This window comes from Filobasidium floriforme (assembly GCF_021052385.1).
Source record: "Filobasidium floriforme strain CBS 6241 chromosome Unknown HD553scaffold_19, whole genome shotgun sequence".
NCBI classification, from domain to species: Eukaryota; Fungi; Basidiomycota; class Tremellomycetes; order Filobasidiales; family Filobasidiaceae; genus Filobasidium; species Filobasidium floriforme.
The window spans coordinates 74,594-95,326 of NW_025763640.1; the positions used below are offsets into that span (position 1 = coordinate 74,594).

General features: G+C 53.2%; 7 protein-coding genes across 7 annotated transcripts; 4 read left to right on the forward strand and 3 right to left on the reverse strand.

Moving 5' to 3' along the window:
* Nucleotides 1-3,180: 3,180 nt before the first annotated feature.
* HD553DRAFT_351678 (putative chorismate synthase) lies at nucleotides 3,181-5,145 on the reverse strand. Its single transcript, XM_046183634.1, has 5 exons — nucleotides 4,931-5,145; nucleotides 4,772-4,849; nucleotides 3,924-4,690; nucleotides 3,671-3,829; nucleotides 3,181-3,573 (listed from the first exon to the last, which is right to left on the reverse strand). The coding sequence occupies exons 1-5, from the start codon at nucleotides 5,018-5,020 to the stop codon at nucleotides 3,354-3,356; spliced, it is 1,314 nt and encodes a 437-aa protein (XP_046034443.1). The 5' UTR covers nucleotides 5,021-5,145; the 3' UTR covers nucleotides 3,181-3,353.
* On the forward strand, nucleotides 5,141-7,178 carry HD553DRAFT_336543 (uncharacterized protein). The gene is made up of 4 exons (XM_046182240.1): nucleotides 5,141-5,171; nucleotides 5,263-5,460; nucleotides 5,552-6,488; nucleotides 6,584-7,178. The coding sequence occupies exons 2-4, from the start codon at nucleotides 5,449-5,451 to the stop codon at nucleotides 6,991-6,993; spliced, it is 1,359 nt and encodes a 452-aa protein (XP_046034444.1). The 5' UTR covers nucleotides 5,141-5,171; nucleotides 5,263-5,448; the 3' UTR covers nucleotides 6,994-7,178.
* Nucleotides 7,179-7,418: 240 nt separating this feature from the next.
* HD553DRAFT_315878 (major facilitator superfamily domain-containing protein) lies at nucleotides 7,419-10,311 on the forward strand. Its single transcript, XM_046180541.1, has 15 exons — nucleotides 7,419-7,765; nucleotides 7,839-7,901; nucleotides 8,086-8,150; nucleotides 8,239-8,288; nucleotides 8,365-8,492; nucleotides 8,554-8,631; nucleotides 8,698-8,716; nucleotides 8,787-9,070; nucleotides 9,132-9,159; nucleotides 9,230-9,450; nucleotides 9,517-9,520; nucleotides 9,590-9,674; nucleotides 9,733-9,761; nucleotides 9,823-9,943; nucleotides 10,013-10,311. The coding sequence occupies exons 1-15, from the start codon at nucleotides 7,527-7,529 to the stop codon at nucleotides 10,192-10,194; spliced, it is 1,596 nt and encodes a 531-aa protein (XP_046034445.1). The 5' UTR covers nucleotides 7,419-7,526; the 3' UTR covers nucleotides 10,195-10,311.
* A 90-nt stretch (nucleotides 10,312-10,401) lies between these two features.
* HD553DRAFT_315883 (uncharacterized protein) lies at nucleotides 10,402-12,871 on the forward strand. The gene is made up of 6 exons (XM_046180542.1): nucleotides 10,402-10,928; nucleotides 11,007-11,083; nucleotides 11,192-11,268; nucleotides 11,345-11,614; nucleotides 11,675-11,802; nucleotides 11,873-12,871. The coding sequence occupies exons 1-6, from the start codon at nucleotides 10,671-10,673 to the stop codon at nucleotides 12,701-12,703; spliced, it is 1,641 nt and encodes a 546-aa protein (XP_046034446.1). The 5' UTR covers nucleotides 10,402-10,670; the 3' UTR covers nucleotides 12,704-12,871.
* Nucleotides 12,872-13,132: 261 nt separating this feature from the next.
* HD553DRAFT_359507 (uncharacterized protein) lies at nucleotides 13,133-14,743 on the reverse strand (the record flags this gene model as incomplete). Its single annotated transcript, XM_046183935.1, has 3 exons — nucleotides 14,291-14,743; nucleotides 13,265-14,127; nucleotides 13,133-13,208 (listed from the first exon to the last, which is right to left on the reverse strand). The coding sequence occupies exons 1-3, from the start codon at nucleotides 14,681-14,683 to the stop codon at nucleotides 13,133-13,135; spliced, it is 1,332 nt and encodes a 443-aa protein (XP_046034447.1). The 5' UTR covers nucleotides 14,684-14,743.
* HD553DRAFT_351682 (acyl-CoA N-acyltransferase) lies at nucleotides 14,480-16,946 on the forward strand (the record flags this gene model as incomplete). Its single annotated transcript, XM_046183635.1, has 10 exons — nucleotides 14,480-14,740; nucleotides 14,815-15,023; nucleotides 15,095-15,578; nucleotides 15,679-15,768; nucleotides 15,843-15,893; nucleotides 15,956-15,970; nucleotides 16,040-16,114; nucleotides 16,179-16,272; nucleotides 16,331-16,564; nucleotides 16,630-16,946. The coding sequence occupies exons 1-10, from the start codon at nucleotides 14,693-14,695 to the stop codon at nucleotides 16,944-16,946; spliced, it is 1,617 nt and encodes a 538-aa protein (XP_046034448.1). The 5' UTR covers nucleotides 14,480-14,692.
* Nucleotides 16,943-20,658, reverse strand: HD553DRAFT_298979 (putative vacuole organization and biogenesis-related protein). The gene is made up of 16 exons (XM_046178596.1): nucleotides 20,477-20,658; nucleotides 20,293-20,408; nucleotides 20,127-20,233; nucleotides 19,810-20,065; nucleotides 19,616-19,743; nucleotides 19,286-19,545; nucleotides 19,127-19,221; nucleotides 18,853-19,055; nucleotides 18,646-18,773; nucleotides 18,293-18,587; nucleotides 17,916-18,239; nucleotides 17,768-17,848; nucleotides 17,529-17,704; nucleotides 17,357-17,462; nucleotides 17,179-17,298; nucleotides 16,943-17,114 (listed from the first exon to the last, which is right to left on the reverse strand). Exons 1-16 carry the CDS (start codon nucleotides 20,503-20,505, stop codon nucleotides 17,007-17,009), a joined length of 2,532 nt encoding a protein of 843 aa, XP_046034449.1. The 5' UTR covers nucleotides 20,506-20,658; the 3' UTR covers nucleotides 16,943-17,006.
* Between the last annotated feature and the right edge of the window lie 75 nt (nucleotides 20,659-20,733).

The window sequence follows — 20,733 nt, forward strand, 5'->3', positions numbered from 1 at the left end:
AAGTTCAGGATCTCCAATATCTCCCTGAGTTGGTCGACAATATGCGTGACGACTTGAAATACTTGTCCGACAAGATGACTTCTGACAAGACGACTTCTGGCAAGACGACTTCCGCCAACACGATCCCTACTGCCGACAACACGATCCCTACTGCGAAAATCGAGGAAATCGTCGAGGAAATTGTTCGCAAGCGACTACAAGAGGAACAGAGGAGCCAGGGAAAGGCTGTCGCAGAGTATCTTCAGGAACAGATGGCGTCTGCTGGTATGTTCATCCACATCATCCACCGGCAGATGCGCTCTTTTAAGTTCCTAACATATCAACACACATGCTACAGCTCGCTTGGCTTCTCGTCTTTTCCATGTTGCCGGAGGGAACAACGCCATCCAGTGAGTCTAGTACTCTACTTAGAGGCATTCTGCTGACACGCCACCCAGGTCTTCGGGCAGTGGGAGCGGTGGCCGTCTCAACAACAGGTCCAACAGTACTGGTCAGGGTGAAGGAGTCGATCCGAACCAGTGAGTCAACATGAAGTCCCAGCTCCCATACTTAATTCGTGTTCCTCGTAACTCACATCCCACACCACGCTGGCCTCATCGCAGGAACAAGAATACGGACAAGAGGAGGAAAAGGGCGGATCTCGAGGAGGGGGAGCTTCTCGAGGATGGGGAGATCCTCGAAGACTAGACCAACGGCGCAATACTACTCCAACCTCGACATCTCGACATTACAACTCACGCTCATCGCTCTCAGCATCGGGATGATGCGGGTATTGAGAGACGGGTTTTAAGTTGTTGTCAAACGTAAGGGAAATGCGAGTCGGAAATGAGTTAGCCGTATCACGTGTCGTAGCGAGTCTCTATACCGATATACCGGAGGGAATATCCGGCATCTTCTTTGATCAATAATTTGTTGTCTTCGGAAGCGATCAGTATCTCTCTTTTGTTCTCGATTTCCCCTCCCTTTCGCGCCTGCCGCGGTTACGTAATTTGTTCTAAGCGCGATCAATTCACGTTTCACCTCGCTCTAAGCGATCAAAATCTCATGGCGGGGTTGAGAACGGAAGTTTACGGAATGGCTCGACCATGGAACTGCCCGAATTCCAGCGATGGAAACACGATCCGCGGATGGCTTCGAATGCAGACTCGGCCGGTCGGAAAGGTTGAAGCGTCGCCCTGATCCCCTGAACGTTTCGACGTTCCCGGATAGCGTTCAGTGCGCGTCAGACCTCGAACATGCAGACAGCGGACAGCCTGAGGTTCGAATGGTACTCGAAACGTCTCTGCCAGTGATTGTGAGGGCGGAAAACTGTCAAGGAGCCGGTGTCTAGCATGTCTAGTGGCCTCTTGTTATGTACAATGAGTCTATGCAAGCGAAAAAGAATGTTCTCACAGCTCGTCTACCATGTAAATCAGTTCCCATCAGCTTGAAAGATCCGGTTTCACTTGGTTTGATGTGAGAAGCGATCCAAGGGTGTGGTCTTGCATGCCTTTTTCCTATAGACAGGTATGCAAGAGCTGGACACCAGCATTTATCGGGGATAGAGAGCGGTGGATCGCGCTTGGCGGGCGACCAAATGGAAGCGGGGGCGGCCATCTCTTGGTCCCGTGATCCGGGCTGGCCCAGTTCTCCTTCTCCCTCCTCGTTCTCTCTCCTCGGACCTCTCGCCACTCGCCATGCAGATTCCTATATAAACCGCTCCACCCCACCGCCATCTCTCTTGCCCCTCTACTCCTCTTCTTCTTCTTCTCATCGAGCATCCTCGCATCCTTCTCACTCGAGACTCGACATCACATAGACCACCGTCATCGCAAACAACATAGCCATCGGGTTCTTCCTCGTTCTTGTTTCTCTTGCAATCTGCTCTCGTCTCTTCTCCTTTGGCTTCCGGTCGTGTTCTCGGTGTCCGCACAGCCAATCTTTGGTTACTGACGCTCCGTTCATTCACCTCGCTTTCAGGATTCGCCTACGTTATTCGTCAGTACCGCTAACCTCGTTGAACGCTCACGTCGCCATCGCATCTTTCTTCTTTTTGTTTGTGAGTGAACATCCGGTCCGTCCATCCCCCAATCGTATCATGTGGGTGACTGACTGGCTCGCTACTGTCACGTCGTCTGCTCGATTCAGTCTAGCTAGCTCGACCTGGATTTGAGATAGTACTCGGCCTCGATATAGCACTCGGATTCGACTTAGCACCACCTTCGGCACACCTCTCGGGGTTCTCAGTACCCCCGTCACCTTAGCGGGACCCCAGCACGCCCTCGGACGAGATAGTTTACCATCCATATTTAGAGATCGATGCGCATCAAGGAGGACTCGGGGGAAATACGAAGGGGACTCGGGCGGGAAGATAGGGATATGGGAGGAACGATGCGAGGCGAAGAGGAGGATGGATTAGCGGAGGATCAGAGAGGAGGATAAGAGGAGGGCACGGAGAGGAGGAGTTCAAGATGACACGAAGATCTTCGAGGCGAGTCCCGTTCGGTCGGTCAGTTGTGGGCTGAGTACCTCTTCTCTGCCGCTATAGATCGAGACAAGCCAAGAAGAGGAGGACACGGAGGAAGAGGACACGGAGGAAGAGGACATGGAGGAAGAGGACATGGAGGAAGAGGACATGGAGGAAGAGGACACGGAGGAAGAGGACATGGAACGAAGAAGGACATGAAGACGTCAAGGGCGAGTTCCCTTCTCGGTTAGTTGGTTGTAGGTTGACCATCCTTTTTCTGCTATAGTCAACGCAGCGGAGGTACAAGAGGATAGGAGGGATCCAAGAGGACAGGAGGACTACGAGGCTGATTCTGGTCACCGATACGGTAATTATCAATAGTTTCTTTCTTCCTTCTCTTCTCGTTTCTTGTTCCGGTCCCCTCTCCCTATCTCGTGCTTCGGATACAACCACAACGGAGAGCAAGACGAGGAAGGTCGAAAAGATCGTCCGGTCAAGAGGGGTACGGGAAGGATGTTCGACGGAAGGGGAAGGGTCAGGGGTTGAGCGGATTTCGTTCTATCTTGTACGAACTATATTAGCCCGATCACCTTGTATCAACATTTCGATAATACCGAACCTGTGTTGCAAAGCGATCCAGACTCCAACCAGTCGATCGACCACGATTACCGGCTCTCTGGCAAAGTTCTCTCGAGCGCTTGTCGAATGTCGTGTGTCGAGTTTATCTATGACTATGTTACAGTCGGCTTCAAACCCATCATTCGCCAGACTGATCGATCGTACACCTCTCGCGTATTCGACAACAGGGAAGAAGCAGGTATGAAATCTATATCATATCAAGGTGCTACGATGATATCCTGAAGGGACTACAAGCTTCGGACCGTCCTGCATGCTCGCTCGCCCCTCGCTACTCGTCCCCAGACTTGTTGTTCCCGACGACGGCCTTTTCGGCCTCTTGTCCCTTTAGAACGGGCGCCTCGCCATCTTCCCCGATGAGCCCGACCTTCTCGCCACGTTCGATGGCCTGGACCGTCTTTTTACCCGGAATGACCATAGTCGGCGGCAAGTGGGTGAGAGGAGGCAAGAGGGCGGCAGCCGCGGTCCTGGCGTTCTGAGCGAGGACGGCACTGCGAGCGAGGAAGGAGCGACCGAGCATGCGTCAGTGATTGGGCTTCGAGTTCGAAGGACGTGTGCCTCGAGGAGGAGTAAAGAGGGGGGACTCACTCCATGAGGACGATAGCGGCCATGGTCTCTACGATAGGTACGGCACGGGGCAAGACGCAAGGATCATGACGACCCTTGGCGGCGAGGACTCCCTCGGACCCGTCGTACTTGACGGTGCTCTGCTCCTGTGCGATCGTCGCGGGGGGCTTGAACCCGATCCTACAAGGACGAGTCGTGGTTGAAATGCACGATGCGTCAGTCGCTAGCACAAATTGGTGACGACACTGACGACGACGACGACGGCCTGGCTCACCTGAAGTAGACGTCCTCGCCATTGGTGATTCCACCCTGAATCCCACCGCTCCAGTTGGTCGCCGTTCCCAAAGTCCCATCCTCACGCTCAATGAACATGTCGTTGTGCTTGCTTCCCGGTACCTCGGTCCCCCTGAATCCACTACCGATCTCGAACCCTTTCGTCGAGGGGATGGAGAGCATGGCGTGGGCGAGGGAAGCCTCAAGCTTGTCGAAACAAGGTTCGCCCAGCCCGTGTGGCACGCGACGGATCACGCAGGTGATGGTACCTCCGAGAGAATCGTCTTGAGACTTGGCCTTTCGGATGGCTTCCTCCATACGCTCGCTCGTCTCCACGTGAGGACACCTTGAGAGCTGAGCGTCGACGTCGGCCCGAGTAACCTTGTTGATTAGCTCGACGTATTCCTTGCCGAGGGGACCTTCCTCTTCGTCCGCTTCGACAAAGGGGATCTTGACCTTGCCCACGCTCGTGACAAAAGCGACGATCTCGACACCGTAGGCTTCCTTCAAGTACTTTTCGGCGATCGCACCGGCGGCGACCCGTCCGATCGTCTCCCTCGCCGAAGACCTTCCACCGCCGGAAGAAGCCTTGACGCCGTACTTGGCGAGGTAGGTGTAGTCGGCGTGAGAAGGGCGGGGGTAGAGGTCGGTCTCGGCATAGTCGTGAGGACGTTGATCCTTGTTCATGACCCGGAGACCGATGGGTGTTCCGAGAGTGACTCCGTGCTCGGTTCCGGATTGAATCTCGACCGTGTCATACTCGTTTCGCTGAGGATGTGAGCACGTACGAAAGGCATTAGCTTGCGGGCTAGGAGGCGAGTAAATTCGTTATAAACGTATGGAACTCACAGCAGTGGTCAAATCGCTCTGTCCAGGTCGTCTTCTCGACAACTGAGTCTGAATGTCCTCGTTGGTCAAGCGGAGGCCCTGAGATCATCGAAACATGATAGAGATTCGTTAAAGTTAGCTTTTTGCAAGAAATCTGCTTGCGATCAAATGAGAGCTCACGGGAGGCACGCCGTCGATGATGGCACCGACCGATCGGCAGTGGGATTCGCCATAGGTGTGAACACGGTAGAGGTGACCGAAGGTGGACATGGTTGCGAGGCGTATGTCTGTATGGAAGAGAGGTTGAGATGCGAAGATGATCGAGGTATCTCTATCTCTCTTTTAAACTTTCTCTCCCTGACTTTTGCTCTCTCTCTCTCGAGTCAACCCAACCCCGAGTCGAGATTTCGGGCGATCGACGCTGCCAGGGAGTGACGTGACGTAAGGGGGTAAGCGGACATTGAATAGTTACATCTGATGTCCGCCTGTGCGCGTGGGTTGCCAAGGCTCACACTTGTTATCAGACAACGAGCAACGAGAGGAAGCACGCAATCGACCTTCGGGTCAACAACCCATCTAAGGTTTATCGTCGTATATACCTTGACCGCGTCGAAACATATCTTTCCAAAGACTCTTGTCGACTTTTTGTGAACCAACTGCATACATAGTACATTCATCACATAGGAGATAAATCCGCCATGGCTTCCAGTGTAAGCACGACCCGGACACAATATCCCCAGCTTTCGCCTCTCGGAACAACCCGATAAACTGACTTGGTTCCCTTTTCCGTCACATCGATAGAAACCGGCCTTCTACCGCAACGCATCCTCCACTGGTCCCGCGTCCGGGATGACCACCCCCTCCATCGTCCTACCCCCGGAGATGGTCGAGATGCACGCCCCTACCCCTGTCGCCCAGTCTTCTACACCGATCATCACCGCACCCCAGGCCGACCTTTCCTCCTTGGACCTCTCGCTACCCCTTTCGACCCTCTTGAAATCGGGAACCAAGATCGCACATGCCGACGCGGAACATTCTCCCGGAGCGATCGCTCTGGCGACGGGGACGTTGGAGTTGAGCGAATACGTGAGGTACTTGGTCTTTCTCTGGGTCGTCTACCGGGTCTTGGAGGACAAGCTGGACGAGGTGGTCGCTCGGGGCTCGACTTCGAGTTCGACGGACGGATCGGTCGATGCGTTGTACGCGCTATGGAGCGACGAAAAGGGAAAAGGTCGGATGCTCCGTCGTTCGGACGGTCTGGCCGAGGATATCATCTATTACCTCGACTACCTCAACATCCCGGCTCCTTCCTCTGAAAGACAACTCGACTCGATCCCCTTTCCCACCCCTGATTTGGTCAGGGATATCATCACCTCTCCTCCCTCGGATCTCCAAGCGTTTACGGACCACCTGACGTCCACCTCGGCCTCACCGCATCCAGGTCGGCTGCTCGCACACGCCTACGTCCGTTACCTAGGAGATCTCTCTGGAGGGCAACTCGTCGCCGCCAAGATCCGACGTGTCTACTCTCTGCCGCCTCCTCCGGGCGGCACGGCATTTTACGAGTTTGACCTCGACGAGGAAGGGAACGGGCGGGGTGTGAGCGTGTATAAACAGGGAGGCAAGGAAGGGGAGGGTGGGGATACGTTGTATGAGAGGAAGAAGAAGGTCGAGGGGATCAAGAATTGGTTCAGAGACTGCATGGATATGAACGTCGGGGATGATGAGGCGTTGAAAGGTGAGTCCGCCCCGCCTGTTTGGTTGCGATTGGAATGGGCATTGCTGCGTTTATGTTATCGAAGCTGATCGAGATTCATATTCTGCGCACTATAGCCGAGCTCGTACAAGAGGCCATCACGTCGTTCCGCCTATCTACCCGGATCTTTAGCCTGCTTCAACCTCCCTCGCCTTCGACGACTCCCGCTGGGTCCGCTGGATCATCGACGATGGGCACGTTGCAACAACGGCGTCACGTCCCCGGTGCCAACGAGCCTGCCGCTAGCGTCGCTGTCGAAGAGAAGAGCAAGAGCGAGAAACCCTCCACCTCGTCGTCCTTGAACAGGAACAAGATCAACCCGGCCGAGAACCCTTACCTGCCGGCGAATACCGAACGGATGATCAAGCTCGGGCTGTTGGTCTTTGTCGTCGTCGCTTACAAGGTGATGAGCTATTTAATGCTGGAAGAGGGCGAAGGATTCGATAGGGCCGGATCGAGATTGGCCAAACTGTTGGGGTATGATTAGCGATCTGTAGGGTATGAGATTTGTAGCTGGGGATCCGTTGCAGGTTATGGACCGAGTTAGAGTTGCATGGTGTAATATAGTCCTCTCTGTTGTTCTTCATGGGGTCCCGGTTCCGTACTCTCCGCGTCTAATATTGTAATCCCAGAACATAGATATCTGCCTCTCTCTACCTTGCATCAACCGACACCATATCTCTCTACCTTGTCGGCCGACGAGGTTATTAATCGCTTCTCACTGTCACGGCAAGTGTCCGTTGTTGTTTGGGGCATGTCGCAGACTTGGAGAGTACCGGCAGCCTAAATATGCTGAGATCGGCGGCCTAATCGCTTGGCCGCGCCATTTAGGCTGCCGGACAGGCCGACTTGGGCTCTCCTGCTCCTGCCCCCCTTGATCGGTCGTGATCTAGATTTTATGAGGAGAAGGGAGGGGAAATATATATAGAATCAATGGGGATCTCAATAACAGTAGTAGTGGCCACATGACCGCCATCATGCTTCACAAAGCAGCGTTCAACGATTCGTCTCTGGTTCGACATGAGCTCGGAAACTTCAACCACACCTCCTCCGGAAAAGAGGCCTTCAGACATGGCCGTTGACGGTGGTCAAGATCACACCCTCAAGGTTCGACCTTGGAGACGGAAAGTAAACATAACCCCATTCAGCAGGATCGCATCGCAAGAATACCCGGGTCAGGGCACGGAAGCCGATCCGTATTTGATAGATTGGCTTAATGACGATGCGGAGAATCCAATGACATGGGCTACCCCTTACAAGTTCGTTCGAGGACGACAGGGTCAAAGGTCTGCCATGGGGCCGGGAGTTGATGCATTTTCTGTTCGACAACAGATGGGTGATCACCTTGACGGCGGCGATTGCGACTCTAGCCGTGTCCATGGCTAGCAGCACACTGTAAGTCCGGATGGAGCGCTTCCTTTCTCGATTTTCCCACTGACAAGTGATCGTTTGGGTAGATCCGCCGCTACGATCTCGATTCGGGAGAGTTTGCAAGTCTCAGCTTTGAACCTCTCATCAACCGATCTCGTTTACTGATCGTCCGTCCAATACTACAATCTTCGGTTCGATCTTCACACAGCCCTGGATACAAGACGCAAGCTTACACCATGGTGACTTCGGGCTTCGTTCTGGGTTTCGTTGTGGGTGAGTCTGCAGCACATGAGCACAAGTCAAAGGCCTACGAGATAGTCCTTCTCACATCGCTATCGTCTCGGCTCCTCCTCGCTCAAAGGACCTTTGATGTGGGCTCCTTGCAGCGAGCTTTACGGCCGCCGTAACCTGGTACGTCCCATCTGCAGCGCGCGCTAGTCGACCTGCGCCCGTGCTGATGAACCGACGTCTTTCGTGATCGGCACAGTTCATCTTCACCTACATCCTGTTTACCATCTTCAATGGGGGAGTCATCGCATCGCAAAACATTTGGACGCTCATCATCCTCAGATTCTTCTGTGGTACTGCGGGAAGCTCTCCTCTTACGAATGCGGGGTGGGTCGCTCAAGTCCGATTGACATCCGAGACCGCTGTGTTGCTGATTGGTCTTATGTAGAGGGACCGTGGCAGATATGTTCAATGCATCGCAACGTGGCCTTGGAATGGCTGTCTTTGCGTCGGCTCCCTTTCTTGGGTATGTAAAATCGACATGTCATTTGAGGCTATCCCTCACTGATTTAGAGTCGTCTTGCCGTGACAGACCTGGTGTCGGCCCTATCGTGAGTGGATCAAGCGCGAAGCTATCTTTCGGGACTTCGGCTAACCCGTCTTGTGATCTGGTACATCAAGATCGGAGGCTTCCTCGGCGAGACGGGAGGTTGGAGATGGGTTGCCGCTTTAATCGCTATGTTCAGCGGCTGTCTCACCGTCGTCGGTTTCTTCATCACTCCCGAGACGTACGCACCCTTGCTGCTCAATCGGCGGGCTGCCCTACTTAGCAAGGTGACCGGGAATGTCTACCGTTACAAGGGCGCTCCTAAGAAGGTGGAACCGAAGCAGTTGTTCAAGAACGCGTTGTCGAAACCCTGGGTCCTGTTGTTTCGGGAGCCTATCGTCTTTTTGCTTTCGCTCTAGTAAGTCCGAGGCGGTACATGTCTTCGGCTGGACTTGCGCTGACAAGCTTGGCGCCGTCAGTCTTGCCATCGTTTACGGAACCCTCTACGTAAGTGGATTCGGGCAGAATGTTCATCATCATCACCTGACCCGCTCGACCGTATCGTTTCCCGTCGTAGATGCTCTTCGGTGCTTTCCCAATCGTTTTCCAACAAGAAAGGGGGTGGTCTCCTGGCATTGGTGGCCTCTCGTTTCTCGGGATCCTTGTTGGTTTCTTCCTCGCTCTGGTATGGACAATCTTCATCGAGAATCCGAGGTACAGCAGGAGGAACGATGCCGAAGGGTGGTTACCGCCAGAGCAGCGTCTAGTGCCTGCGCTCATCGGGGGATTGCTGTTGCCGTGAGTCACGTCGGAAAACGGGGCGATGTCAGGTTGCAGACGCTGACTTTGGTTTACACATAATAGCATTGTGAGACTAGTCGATTCTGAATAGGTAATGTCAACAAAGACTGACTTCTCCCGATTTGAGCGACCGCAGGGGCTGTTCTCATTCGCATGGACTGCCTCACCAAAGTCTATTCACTGGATCGCACCGATCATATGCTCGGCGCCGTTCGGGATGGGTGCGTAAAACGGTCTACTCGCTTGTGACGAGTTCTGACATGTCTGACCTAATCGCAGGCATGGTCATGGTCTTCTTGCCCATTCTCGTGAGTACCCATCAACTGCGACCTGTGTCTGCATCCAATTGATTTGATACCACGTCACTAGAACTACTTGGTCGATTCCTACCTGCTGTATGCGGCCTCGGTTTTGGCAGCGAATTCAATCATCCGATCTTTGTTCGGGACGGTATTTCCTCTGTTCGTTACGAACATGTATGCGAACCTGGGTAAGAACGAGACCACCCTGAGATACGCGGTCGCTTTGTCGATTGATGATCATCGATCTTCTCTTCCAGGGGTCAACTGGGCGGGCACGCTAGTCGCCTTTTTGGCTCTGGCTTGTGCGCCTATGCCATTCATCTTCTTCAAATTCGGTCGCACCATCAGGCTCAAATCGCCTTATAGCCGAGAAGCCGATGCGATGGGACAAAAGATGCGTGAAAGGGCGTTGCAGAGCCGCGCAGAGCAGAAGGCATAGCAAGCGGACCGAGTGGATATACGTCAAAACCGATAGATGTGCCATCTAGATCTTGAGATCTTCGATCTGTATGATATATGAATCTTATGATGTACGAGTAGCGAGTAGTGGTACTAGTATGACAGGCGCGCGACTTGCCGGTCAGCGCCGAAAGCCAAACCAGCTCTCTCCTGTACCTACCTCTTCTGATCACCCCCAACTCGTACAGTACTAGTCCTGAAAAGCTGGAAAAGGGAAGTCTTCTCCCACTCATAAAACTCACTCGGATACCATAAATCGCCCAAACACGAGGCACTCTCATACGTACGAGGCCGACGCTTCAATCCCGGCGGCTGGGGTTGAATCCTTTCAACACCGTGCAGGTCGAAGATAAGATCCCTGTTAACAAGGCGATTGTTCCAAAACAAAAGGCATACTCATCCATCTCTGTCTGGGCCCTCCTTGCTGACGCTTTGACCCTGAATACTTTACCAAAGATGGCTTCCGACCAGGGTCTCAAGCAGCCTGTCTCGAACACGGTCCCGCAACCTCGACGCAGCCCTCCCCGTGCCAAAGCAATCGCTTCTATTGCTTCCTCCTCTTCTACCCCTAGTTACCTGAACCCAACTCAATCAACCACAAACAAAGCCGTTGTCGCGGTCAAACCGACACCGGCCTTGGAACCTAGCCTACGCCACACCTATCGAGCTCGACAGCGATCCGTAATCTCGAACGCCTCGATTTCTTCTCCATCCGTAAGTGACCGCGATGGCGAGCTCCTCATGAACGGTATTGGAGCAATGGGATTGATAGCTACCCCTTGGATGCACAAGCTCGCTCCAAACGAACGTCATCAGCAAGGATTCCGATCCCCGTCGGCGTCGATCACGACATCGACAACGCCAGAATCGTGAGTCGGGCCCGCATCTCCGCGTTACCTGTCATAGTTGTTCGCCTGGTCACACATTCTCCCTGAAGTCTGTATGTCGACTTTTATTATTTGACCTACGTTGGACAGATATATGCAGCAACCAGCTCAAGTACAATCTTTACCACAATCGATGTCGGACCCCGATGATGCGCCTCTCGACAATGGCAAGTCTCACTTAGTTAGGGACAGGCAGCCCCCCGCGAGCTGCTCTGCTGATCGCGCCTTTCTCGCTTGTTTCAGAGCATATATCTCTCGATGTTGACTATCCAATGAGGGGTCATTCCATGGGAACTGAGGCAGCATTCCTCGAATGGTTCCCCGTTCTGGTTCCCAATCCTGGGTCCGAAACCAGTACAAGATTCTTTTGGAGCATTCTATTCAACTGGTTTACCGTCGGGGTTTTGCATTTTGTGACCTCGATTGATCTTGAAGAACGGAAGAAATATACACCATTTGTATATGGTGATAGCATCGACAGCTTGACATGCGGCGGAGCCGTGAAAACTTCAGGTAGATTTTTCGACAGGAACGCGTCGCGTAGCCTAATACTCATGTGTTCCGTCTAAGCAGCTCTCATCCCGGTCAACCACAATAAGCCGGATTGGGTACTCTCCTATATTGCTAGGAACCGTTCCGGCTTCTTGATGGACAGAATCTGCATGATCATCAAGAGCAAGCCCAGGATGAATTGGAATACAGTGAGTCTTTCGCAGTTAGAACGAACCTCTCAGCACCCATCCGACGACTGCTGCTACGTCGAATATCCAGGCTATGGCGCAAATCGTGGTCTACACCGCCAAAGCCCTTCTAATGGACGGCTGTGCCATGGGCTTGGTAGTCGCTGGAACGGAGTACCGATTTCTCCGGTGGGACACAGAGGAAAGACGCCTATATATGGTGGTACCAGTACGAGGCTGGGACCACGGCAATTCGTTGCCGTTAGGACGCATCTTGCAAGAATTCACCGAGAGCGTCGGCGGCGAAGAATGGGACGTGCAGCACCCCGTGCCTTCGCAGCGGGAGCTGGCACGCCGTAATCTTTATAGCATCTTGAAGCATCTGGATGAACAAACTCGGAGCATGGTCGCAGATCAGCAAGCAGGACGAAACAGATTCACCATGACCTTACGTCCCGTTCTTAGCGGCGCGAAGTTCGTCGAAATCACGGAAATCTGGGGGAATCTGCCGCGCTCATCTTCCCCTCTTACAAATGGCGTCAACATATCACCAACCATACACGAAGCTCCTGAGCCAGAAACCGGCGGATCTTCGCGCGGCCGAGATCAGGAGGCCAATGGCGGAACCGCAGATCAGGGGGCCAACGGCGGAACCGCCGGTAACGATTACCTCAGTGACGACGACTACCTTGACGAGAGCGATGACGAGGCTCAATACCGTGCGAAATGGAAGAGTCTGGGCAACATGTCCGATGCGAACAAGGAGGCCTGCCTATTTTATGACGAGTTCCAGAGGGAACACGTGATTCCCTTTCGACGGGAGAAACGAATCGACGCCTGGGCTCAAGGCATTATCGGTGATGTGCCTGGCCTGGTTAGATCGACACCCGATGCTCCAATTACGAGCGACTCCGAGAACTGACCGCTCTCCACCCCGAAACGATTGCTGATTCATTGCAGAAGGTGTAGCGGAAGCTGCGGTCCAGAATGTATCGATCATCTTAGGCGTATCATTTAGATCCATAGAATAGAATCATACAGACTTCCGATGCATATATCAGTAACCAGCAATTGAAAGCATTATCACAGGTGTTCAAATACCCATCGTTTGAGGTTTCGAGCCGATCCCGACAGTTGCGCGACACCACTTCCCTTGCCGGTCACCAATTGTGTAGACTTGCCCATTGAGAGTGATTGATCAAGCCCTCATATCCTCCAAGGTTTCTAGCAGTCTTCATCACCTGACTCTTTGTCTGTTGCACCATCTTGGTTGCCTTGTTGGACATCCGCTTCCCTTCTTTGGCGATTGCTTCCCTCTTTCTGAGACCCTTCTCGTTGTTGCCGGAGTCGTCTATGGTCTTCTTGATGTCCTTCGCCCTTCGCCGTCGTGATTGGCCTTGCTCTTTCCAGCGTCGGTCCCGATTGATCTAAGGATAGGGATATTCAGCGCATGACCCCTCTAGTAGAGAGCATCGTCACTCACTGGACCGTCTCAGGCCTTCCGGCGGCGGCCTCGACCTCGCCGTTGACCCTGAACAGATCGATCCCAGCGATCCCAGATCGGGTTCCGACTTCACCGTCGACCCTGACCAGATTGACCCTAGATCCGCTTCCGGCTCGACCGCCGACCCCGAGCTGTCCGGTTCCAATTCGGCTCCCAACCTGACCAATCCCGGATCCGCTCGCTACCTGACCGCCGACTCCCAGGTGTCCAGCACGGTCCCAGTCGATGCTACCCCCACAACTCTCAACGATGGTGGAAGCAGCACCCTTGAGAAACTGGGCCATCCATCTGGTATCGTTCAAGGCTACCTTGGACTCCTTCTTCGCCTCGCCAGCTTGCTTCAAGGCTTCCTTGGACTCCTTCTTCGCATTGTCCAAGGCTACCTTGGACTCCTTCTTCGCCTCGCCAGCTTGCTTCAAGGCTTTCTTGGACTCCTTCTTCGCCTCGCCGGCTTGCTTCAAAGCCTCCTTGGCCTCCTTCTTCGCCTGGCCTGCCGTAACCTTGCTGGCTTTGGCCTCCTTCGCCACCGCTTGAACCTTCTTCTCTTGGCCTCCGATTTTGCCTTGGGTGTCCCTTCTAATCTTGTCGATATCGATAACGGTCTCCCACCTGTCCTTGTCGACGCGTCTTCCAACTTCACTGTCGACCCTGACCAGATTGACCCTAGATCCGTTTCCAACTCGAACGCCGACCCCGAGCTGTCCGGTTCCAGTTCGGCTCTCATCCTGACTGATCCCGGATCCGCTCGCTACCTGACCACCACTTCCAACTTGACCGATCCCAAATCCGCCCCCAACCTGACCGCCAACTCCCAGGTGTCTGATCCCAGACCCGCTTCCAACCTGACCAACCCGACGATGGTGGACACATCTTGCTTCTTGGTGTTGACTTGGGTGTATTCTGTCTCCCTCCTTGATCGTCCTCCTCTTGTTCCCCTCGCTTTCATCATTGTCAGTCTTTCTCTTCTATCTGATCTGTTGAATGGGCCTGCCCAAATGCTCGAACAGTGACCTTGAGGTTGTCGTGAGTGACGTCATCGTTGCAATTGGTCTCGACACGGTTGATGTTCTTCTTGATATCCCTGTCGAAACGCTTGATGTCGTTCTTCAAGTTTCTCTCGACATACTTGAGGTCTTTCTTGGCGTTCCTCTCAACGCCCTTGCAACTACTTATCTGGGAGAACTTGACGAAACTGTCCACGGCCGTCTGGGTGTTCTTGTTGCCCTTCTTGAGTTCCTTCACGTCAGATTCGACGACGTGCACCTCTCGCATCCCACATCGTAAACAGAGAGGAGCAGCAGCAAACGCCCGATCCGAGCAGGTCGATGATGGGGAAGGTCTTGTGGCTTCGTCGAGTCGACGTGCTTGTTCACTACAACTGGTAATACTAAAGTTCATAGCTCAGCTATGACCACGGAAACTCCTCGTAAAAGACACAGGGCAGATGTGAGCAACGTGAGTCTGACGGCTGAACTCGGGACATCATCCCCGCGCTGAAAGAATCGCGTTTTCTCCGCCTGGCTGTATAGGCCATAGACGGAGGTCCATCAGCATCCTTGAAGCGATCACGGGAGAACAAGGAAGTGGCTTCACTTTCGTCGGAGGTTCATTACGAGAATCGAAGTAGGCGAGACCGGGATCGGGACCTCTATGCGGACCGAGACGACGACGATGATCCGCCGAGCAAGCCGAGAAACTTTGGGTCGGTCAGGTTCGGGGGATGGGTGCTCGATACTTGGTGAGTAGCCTTCTACTGTAATTGCAGCTTGCATGATAAGAACGGCTGAAGTAGTATCTAACTCACGATAGGTTCTACTCCCCATACCCTTTGATCGACGAGAGACCTCCTATACCTTCTTCTTCAACCTCTCAAGCGCTTCCTCCCGCTCGGAGAGGCACTCCGACCCTTCCTCCGCAACCCTCATCCTCTGGGATATCGAAACCCCTCATCACAACACTTCCACGCGCACCGAATATACCCTTCTCTGAGCTGACAACGGCAACTACACCGGCCAGCACCTTGGTTCAGGAGGAGAAGGCTCATCACACGGTTCGAGGAGCCCGTGGACGATTCGTCCCCTCAAATCCCGAGACTACTTCATCGCGAACGACCAGGGATCTCTTGTCGATCACCGCCAAATCTCCACCGGCTGGGGAGACCCTGTCGCTGGACGCCGAGCCGGCGACGAACAGCAAAGGAGGAGTAGGGGAGAAGGTCAAGGACAAGATGTTGTGGGTATGCGATGGCTGCTTCAAGTATCTGCGCACGCTGGCAGGGTATACGAATCATACAGTGCGTTGGGTCCTTTCTCGCTCTCGCCGTCCCTCTATTGATTCTTCCCTGATTGTAATACTCGCTGATCGGCTGCTTGCTGTATGCTTGACGTTCTCAGAGTACATGCAAGGTCGATCATCCGCCTGGGAAGAAGGTTTACGAGAAGGGCAGCTACAGTATTTGGGAGGTGGAAGGCAATTCTCAAAAGGTCAGTACTATCTGCGTCATCGCAAAAGCGAGTGGTGTTGTGAGGTTGATCGGACGTGAGTGTCGCGCTTGCAGCTATATTGTCAGAATCTTAGCTTGTTCGGCAAGCTATTCATCGACCATAAAGTGAGTATGAAGAGGTCCAATGTGGACGAGACGACGCTGATGATTCGGCGTACTCCGATCAGACGATCTTTTTCGATGTAAGTCGAGTAAGAGTCGCCGTATCACGACATATATCGGAATTGAGGTCGAGACCGGTTGCTTGCTAGGTCGACAACTTTCTCTTCTACGTCTTGACGGAGAACATGTACAAACGAGAACACGCTATCGGATTCTTCTCGAAGGTGAGCAAGCATACCGATTTTGTGCTGTTGCTCGCTCATATTGATCTTGTGTGTCTCGACACAGGAAATTGTCTCTTCTGAAGATTTCAATCTGGCCTGCATCGTTGCCTTTCCCCAGTACCAGGGTCGAGGGTACGGCAAGATGTTGATGGAGTTCAGTAAGTCATCGCGAGTCCGATCGCGCAGCTAATGTTGGACTGACGATCATCACTTCAGGCTATCATTTGACACGGCATGCCGACTCGCCCGGAACTCCCGAGAGGCCACTCTCGGAACTCGGAGCTATCGGCTACGAGTCTTTCTGGATCAAGAACGTGCTCAGAAGTCTACTGGTAATCGTTCTGGATGGCGTCGAGACAGCACACCGACCGGAGCTACAGGATTGGGCTCGTACAGCAAACGAGGTTTTGAAACGTAAACTGGCGTCCGGGGGGTTCTTGAGCTATACAGGTGAGTGAAAGGCTTTGAATCTCTGTCCGGCTATCCAAGCTGATGCATCTACCTGTGGACAACAGACTTTGCACCTCCCACATTGCTACTGGAGCAAGGCTCTACCCCTGTCACCCAGACAGTCACGCTGAAGCAGTTGTCAAAGTTGGCTCACGTTCGACAAGACGATGTCGTCTTCGTTCTGGAGAGTCTTGGGATGTTGGCTTCGAATCGACCGGCCGAGGCTTACGGTGCGTCCGATCTATCGACATCAGCACGGAAAGGGCTGGGAAAATGGCATGGCCTGGAGATTGTCGTCTCATTGGATACCGTTCTCCGAGGATGTGAAAAGTGGAAAGTCCGGGGTAAAGGAATACTCGATGAGAAGGCATGTAAAATATGACATGCTGTGTCCTCGAAAGTTAAGCTCGTGCGAAGACGGGCTATACACGTCGATCGTCTATTACTTATTCGTTCTACGTAATACCTCTTCTACCTCGCGTTGTGCTAACCCATTCGGCGCAGTCCGTTTGAGTTCCTCCAGTCTGCCCCTATCACCCCGTTCCTTGCACTACATGAGCGAACAGATGAGATCAGCTTTCTGGCGTAAATTCTCCTCGCGGCAAGAAGCGCACCTCGTTTGCTGCTCGTCCCCAGTCATCGCACTGTAAATATAGGTCAACGCGCCGCTTCACATCGCACCGTGCGACGAAGTTCGCAGCTCTTGTGAGCTCTCCTTTTTCGAGCAGTTGAACCTACAAGTGGAGCTCGATCAGATAGCGTTCCCCCAATCAGCTGAAACTTCATACTCACGACGAATGGCTCATATCCTATCGGACTCTTCTTGCTCTTGGCGAAGGCGTCCAACCCCTCCCAATCTTTCAATTCCACCAGAGCTTTCAGCTTGATCCACCACCATCTAGAGCAGCCAACGAGGATGAGCACTAGCAAAGGGGGAAGAGCAGTCGTTGTCATATTCTCTCACCGTTTATCGGAGACCTTCCAATCACTTCGCACCTTCTCGGCTCTTTTGCCAAGTCCTATCCGCAGCAGTTCGGACATCGTGTCATTCAAGCTCAATCCTATCAGTTTGTATCGATTTTCCAGGTCCCTCTCCATCGTCTGTTGCTGCGTTAATAGTCGTTGTGCTTCGTCGGAGAGCTAGGACAGGACGGCGCTTAGGTCAAGTCTGCCACGAAACGCTATGTAATTGGCATGGCTTACTTTGGCCTCAAGTGAGCGTGACTTGTCCTCACTGAGGTATTTGACGGCCGCATTCAGGTTGACCAGCCTCTCATTAACGTCCTGGTGATCACGTGCAACGTCAGTATTCCGTCCAGTGCAGCAGCACGACTGGTTGATCAGAACTGACCTCCTTTGCCCAGCCTTCTTCCAGCTCCAGCAGTGCGCTATCGAGGCGACGGTCGTCTTGATAGTATAAATCACGAAGCAGATCTCGATCGTTCTCTTTGGCGTAGACCTGAAGCAGGCGAACAGCTGGTGCGAGTTGCGGGGTACCATCATCGACCAGCGAGAAGAAATCTCCTGGAGTATGACGGCCGCGCAGGTTGAGAAGAACGTGGAATACCAGATCGGGGTCGCTTGATTTCACCGCCTTTGTGAGGGCCAAACGGTCTTCCTTCATGGCCAGAAGAAGGGGTACCTGTTCGGCAGCCTGTCGCTCATGCTCCAGAAGCTGACAATAGATCGTAAGCGTAGCGAGTCAGAGAACAGTCGCAGAACACATACCTTGGTAGCTAGCCGAGTCCGTCCGACCTGCCAAGCACGTTTGGCAATATCGGCATAGCTTACCGCCATACCTTCCTTCTCGAACTTCTTCACAATGATCCGCCTGAGATCGTCATCCTGACTCGCGGTGCTGTCGCCACCTACAGATTGCGCAGATGCTATCTTTGCGCAAGCCCAGTGCTTCAAGACTGGGTCCGATCTGATTTGAAGGAAGGAGGATATCCGCAAGGCCAATAGGTGCATGTTGCGCGCAGTCAATCGCGATATCAAGCGTTCTGCTGGGGCCGCCATATATCTGAAGACCGACGAGATCAGTCTTATGCTCTTTTCGTTGTAGTTCGATATATGCTCACTGCCGATAAGTCAGGGGGATCCCGACCTCATGGAAACGAACAGCATTCAGCACTCGTAATGCCTGGCCCATGTTTACTAGATCTGTCGGGTTGTACAAATCCAGAAACGCACGACCGAAAGTCGCAGTCTGGTCATCAAGATCGGAGATTTAGAGTCAGCATTAGCTTGCCATGATCCAGGATGGATCTTGACTTCTTCTCCCATACCTTGAGCAGCTTCTTCTGCCAGACCGCATCCGTTTCGAGTCCAGCAGCTTCTACGCACGTATCGACCGCATCGGCGAGATCCGTCTTGATGCTCCGGACCGCTTCATCTGCCTTTGGCGATTTCCGGTCGAATTGTTCCATAGCATCGTAGAGAATAGCAGCAGGGCTGCTGGAACCTGGTTGGAATACCGATAATGTCGGGCCTGGTGGTATTAACTGCATTTGCGTGAGTATCTCGACCGAACGCAGAGGAAAGCAGTGGTGACCGACTCGCCTGGCACTTTTTGCACAAAGTCCGATGATGAAGCGCTGACTATACGCAAACCATCGATCTCTCCTATGAGGACTGATCCAGGCGTATACGCGTAGCTGTGACGTGGACAGATAATCAGCAGATGACTGTGAGACGGCTCCCGCATGCATCTCCGCTCACCTAAGCCCATCCCCACCCGGCCCTACAACGACGACCCTCCCGTCCCGCCAACTCAGTACCACCGCGTGGTCCCCACACCATTGTATATCATCAGGTGAGCTCGCGTCGTGATTGCCCTCTAATGTGCTAATATCGACATCCGAGAGATTTCGACTAAAGTCCGATGAGACGACCCAGAGCGATAGGCTCGCGGTGATGAAGGCCAGGAACTTTCCGTTGGGGGACATCCGGAACGAGGTGAATGGACCTCTTGCCAGGTGCTGTATCAGCCCACAGTGTACAGTAATCAGCATCGACATCGGCAGCTATGAAATGAGCAACTCCTCCCACCTGATCAACGCTATCAAGCTCGTCTATGGACAAGACGGTATCTCGAACAGAAACCAAGACTTCGACGTGTCCTGACATAGCCTGTTCTGGCGGGATCAACAGCCATGACCGAGGAGCTTCCTGCAAGCCTGCCGTAGCGGTCATTCCGTTAGCGAATGCCTGGTGTGTGATCTAGCTATGAAGACAACACTCACTGGGGCTTGCTAATGATGTCGGCCGTCCACCTTCCCAGCCTTTCACTTGTACAAAGTTGAGATCCCCGAGGAGCGCTACGAATCCTCCGTCGTGGATCTGGGCACTGACTACACCCAGACTGTCCACATCGCTGCCTAAGGAGTATTGCTTGTAATCTCCTGCGAGATCATAGATCCGGTAAACTCCACTTTCTGCAAGGACAACCAGGCTCTCTTGTGGTGTCCAGTCGAGAAACACAGGTGTCGGCAAATCCCACTGGAAAGGCCCGCGATATCAGTATCTAGGAGGATATTTAACCGCTGCTGCCTAGTCTCACCGTCAAGGTAACTATGGGGTACCCCGCTGCGGTAAAGACGTTGATCTTGGGCTTTCCTGATGTATGTCTTCCTGCGAGAACGATCTTGTTCTCATCACGTATCAAGGCTAGCAAGGTCCTCGATAAGTACATCTCCCAAGTTGCGCGAACACTACTCATTACTCACCAATGGGTCCTCCATAACGTGCTGCAGCTACGTGATAGTCCGAGAGGTCGGCGACATCCCAAGCCATAGAATACACTTCTTCTTTCCTGTAAAAGACATTTTCCAGGGTGTCCCAGCTGTCGTACGCAGGGGAAACAGCTGAGTAAGGGTTGGACGGGTTCTGCCGGGCAGATCCGAGACTTACTTGTCCGTTGGCGAGCTCATGTTGACCATGCCGGTTTACACCAGGTGTTGCGAATATACTTGTACTCAGCTGGACTATAGCAGCTGATATCTGTGAGTCCTATAAGATATAACAGCGCAAGGTGGATAGGAGCTGAAGAGATCATGATCGAGGAGAAGAGGTGGGGGGGGTGGAAGGGGGTTTATGAGCAATCAAACGGGGATGATGATGCTTGCTTGCATTGCATTGCATGCCCCCCCCCGGACCTTTAATTTGCT

Coding starts and splice junctions, on each gene's coding strand:
- HD553DRAFT_315878 (XM_046180541.1), top strand. CDS start 7,527: ATGAGCTCGGAAACTTCAACCACACCTCCTCCGGAAAAGAGGCCTTCA. Junction 7,902..8,085: donor TCCATGGCTAGCAGCACACT/GTAAGTCCGGAT, acceptor ATCTTCACACAG/CCCTGGATACAAGACGCAAG. Junction 9,762..9,822: donor TGGTCTTCTTGCCCATTCTC/GTGAGTACCCAT, acceptor CCACGTCACTAG/AACTACTTGGTCGATTCCTA.
- HD553DRAFT_298979 (XM_046178596.1), bottom strand. CDS start 20,505: ATGGTCAACATGAGCTCGCCAACGGACAA. Junction 19,056..19,126: donor CTTTGTGCAAAAAGTGCCAG/GCGAGTCGGTCA, acceptor TAATACCACCAG/GCCCGACATTATCGGTATTC. Junction 17,849..17,915: donor AAGAAGGCTGGGCAAAGGAG/GTCAGTTCTGAT, acceptor CGTGATCACCAG/GACGTTAATGAGAGGCTGGT.
- HD553DRAFT_315883 (XM_046180542.1), top strand. CDS start 10,671: ATGGCTTCCGACCAGGGTCTCAAGCAGCCTGTCTCGAACACGGTCCCG. Junction 11,615..11,674: donor CGGAGCCGTGAAAACTTCAG/GTAGATTTTTCG, acceptor CCGTCTAAGCAG/CTCTCATCCCGGTCAACCAC. Junction 11,803..11,872: donor CCAGGATGAATTGGAATACA/GTGAGTCTTTCG, acceptor TCGAATATCCAG/GCTATGGCGCAAATCGTGGT.
- HD553DRAFT_351678 (XM_046183634.1), bottom strand. CDS start 5,020: ATGTCCACCTTCGGTCACCTCTACCGTGTTCACACCTATGGCGAATCC. Junction 4,850..4,930: donor TCATCGACGGCGTGCCTCCC/GTGAGCTCTCAT, acceptor CGATGATCTCAG/GGCCTCCGCTTGACCAACGA. Junction 4,691..4,771: donor AGAGCGATTTGACCACTGCT/GTGAGTTCCATA, acceptor TCACATCCTCAG/CGAAACGAGTATGACACGGT.
- HD553DRAFT_336543 (XM_046182240.1), top strand. Junction 6,489..6,583: donor GGATGATGAGGCGTTGAAAG/GTGAGTCCGCCC, acceptor TGCGCACTATAG/CCGAGCTCGTACAAGAGGCC.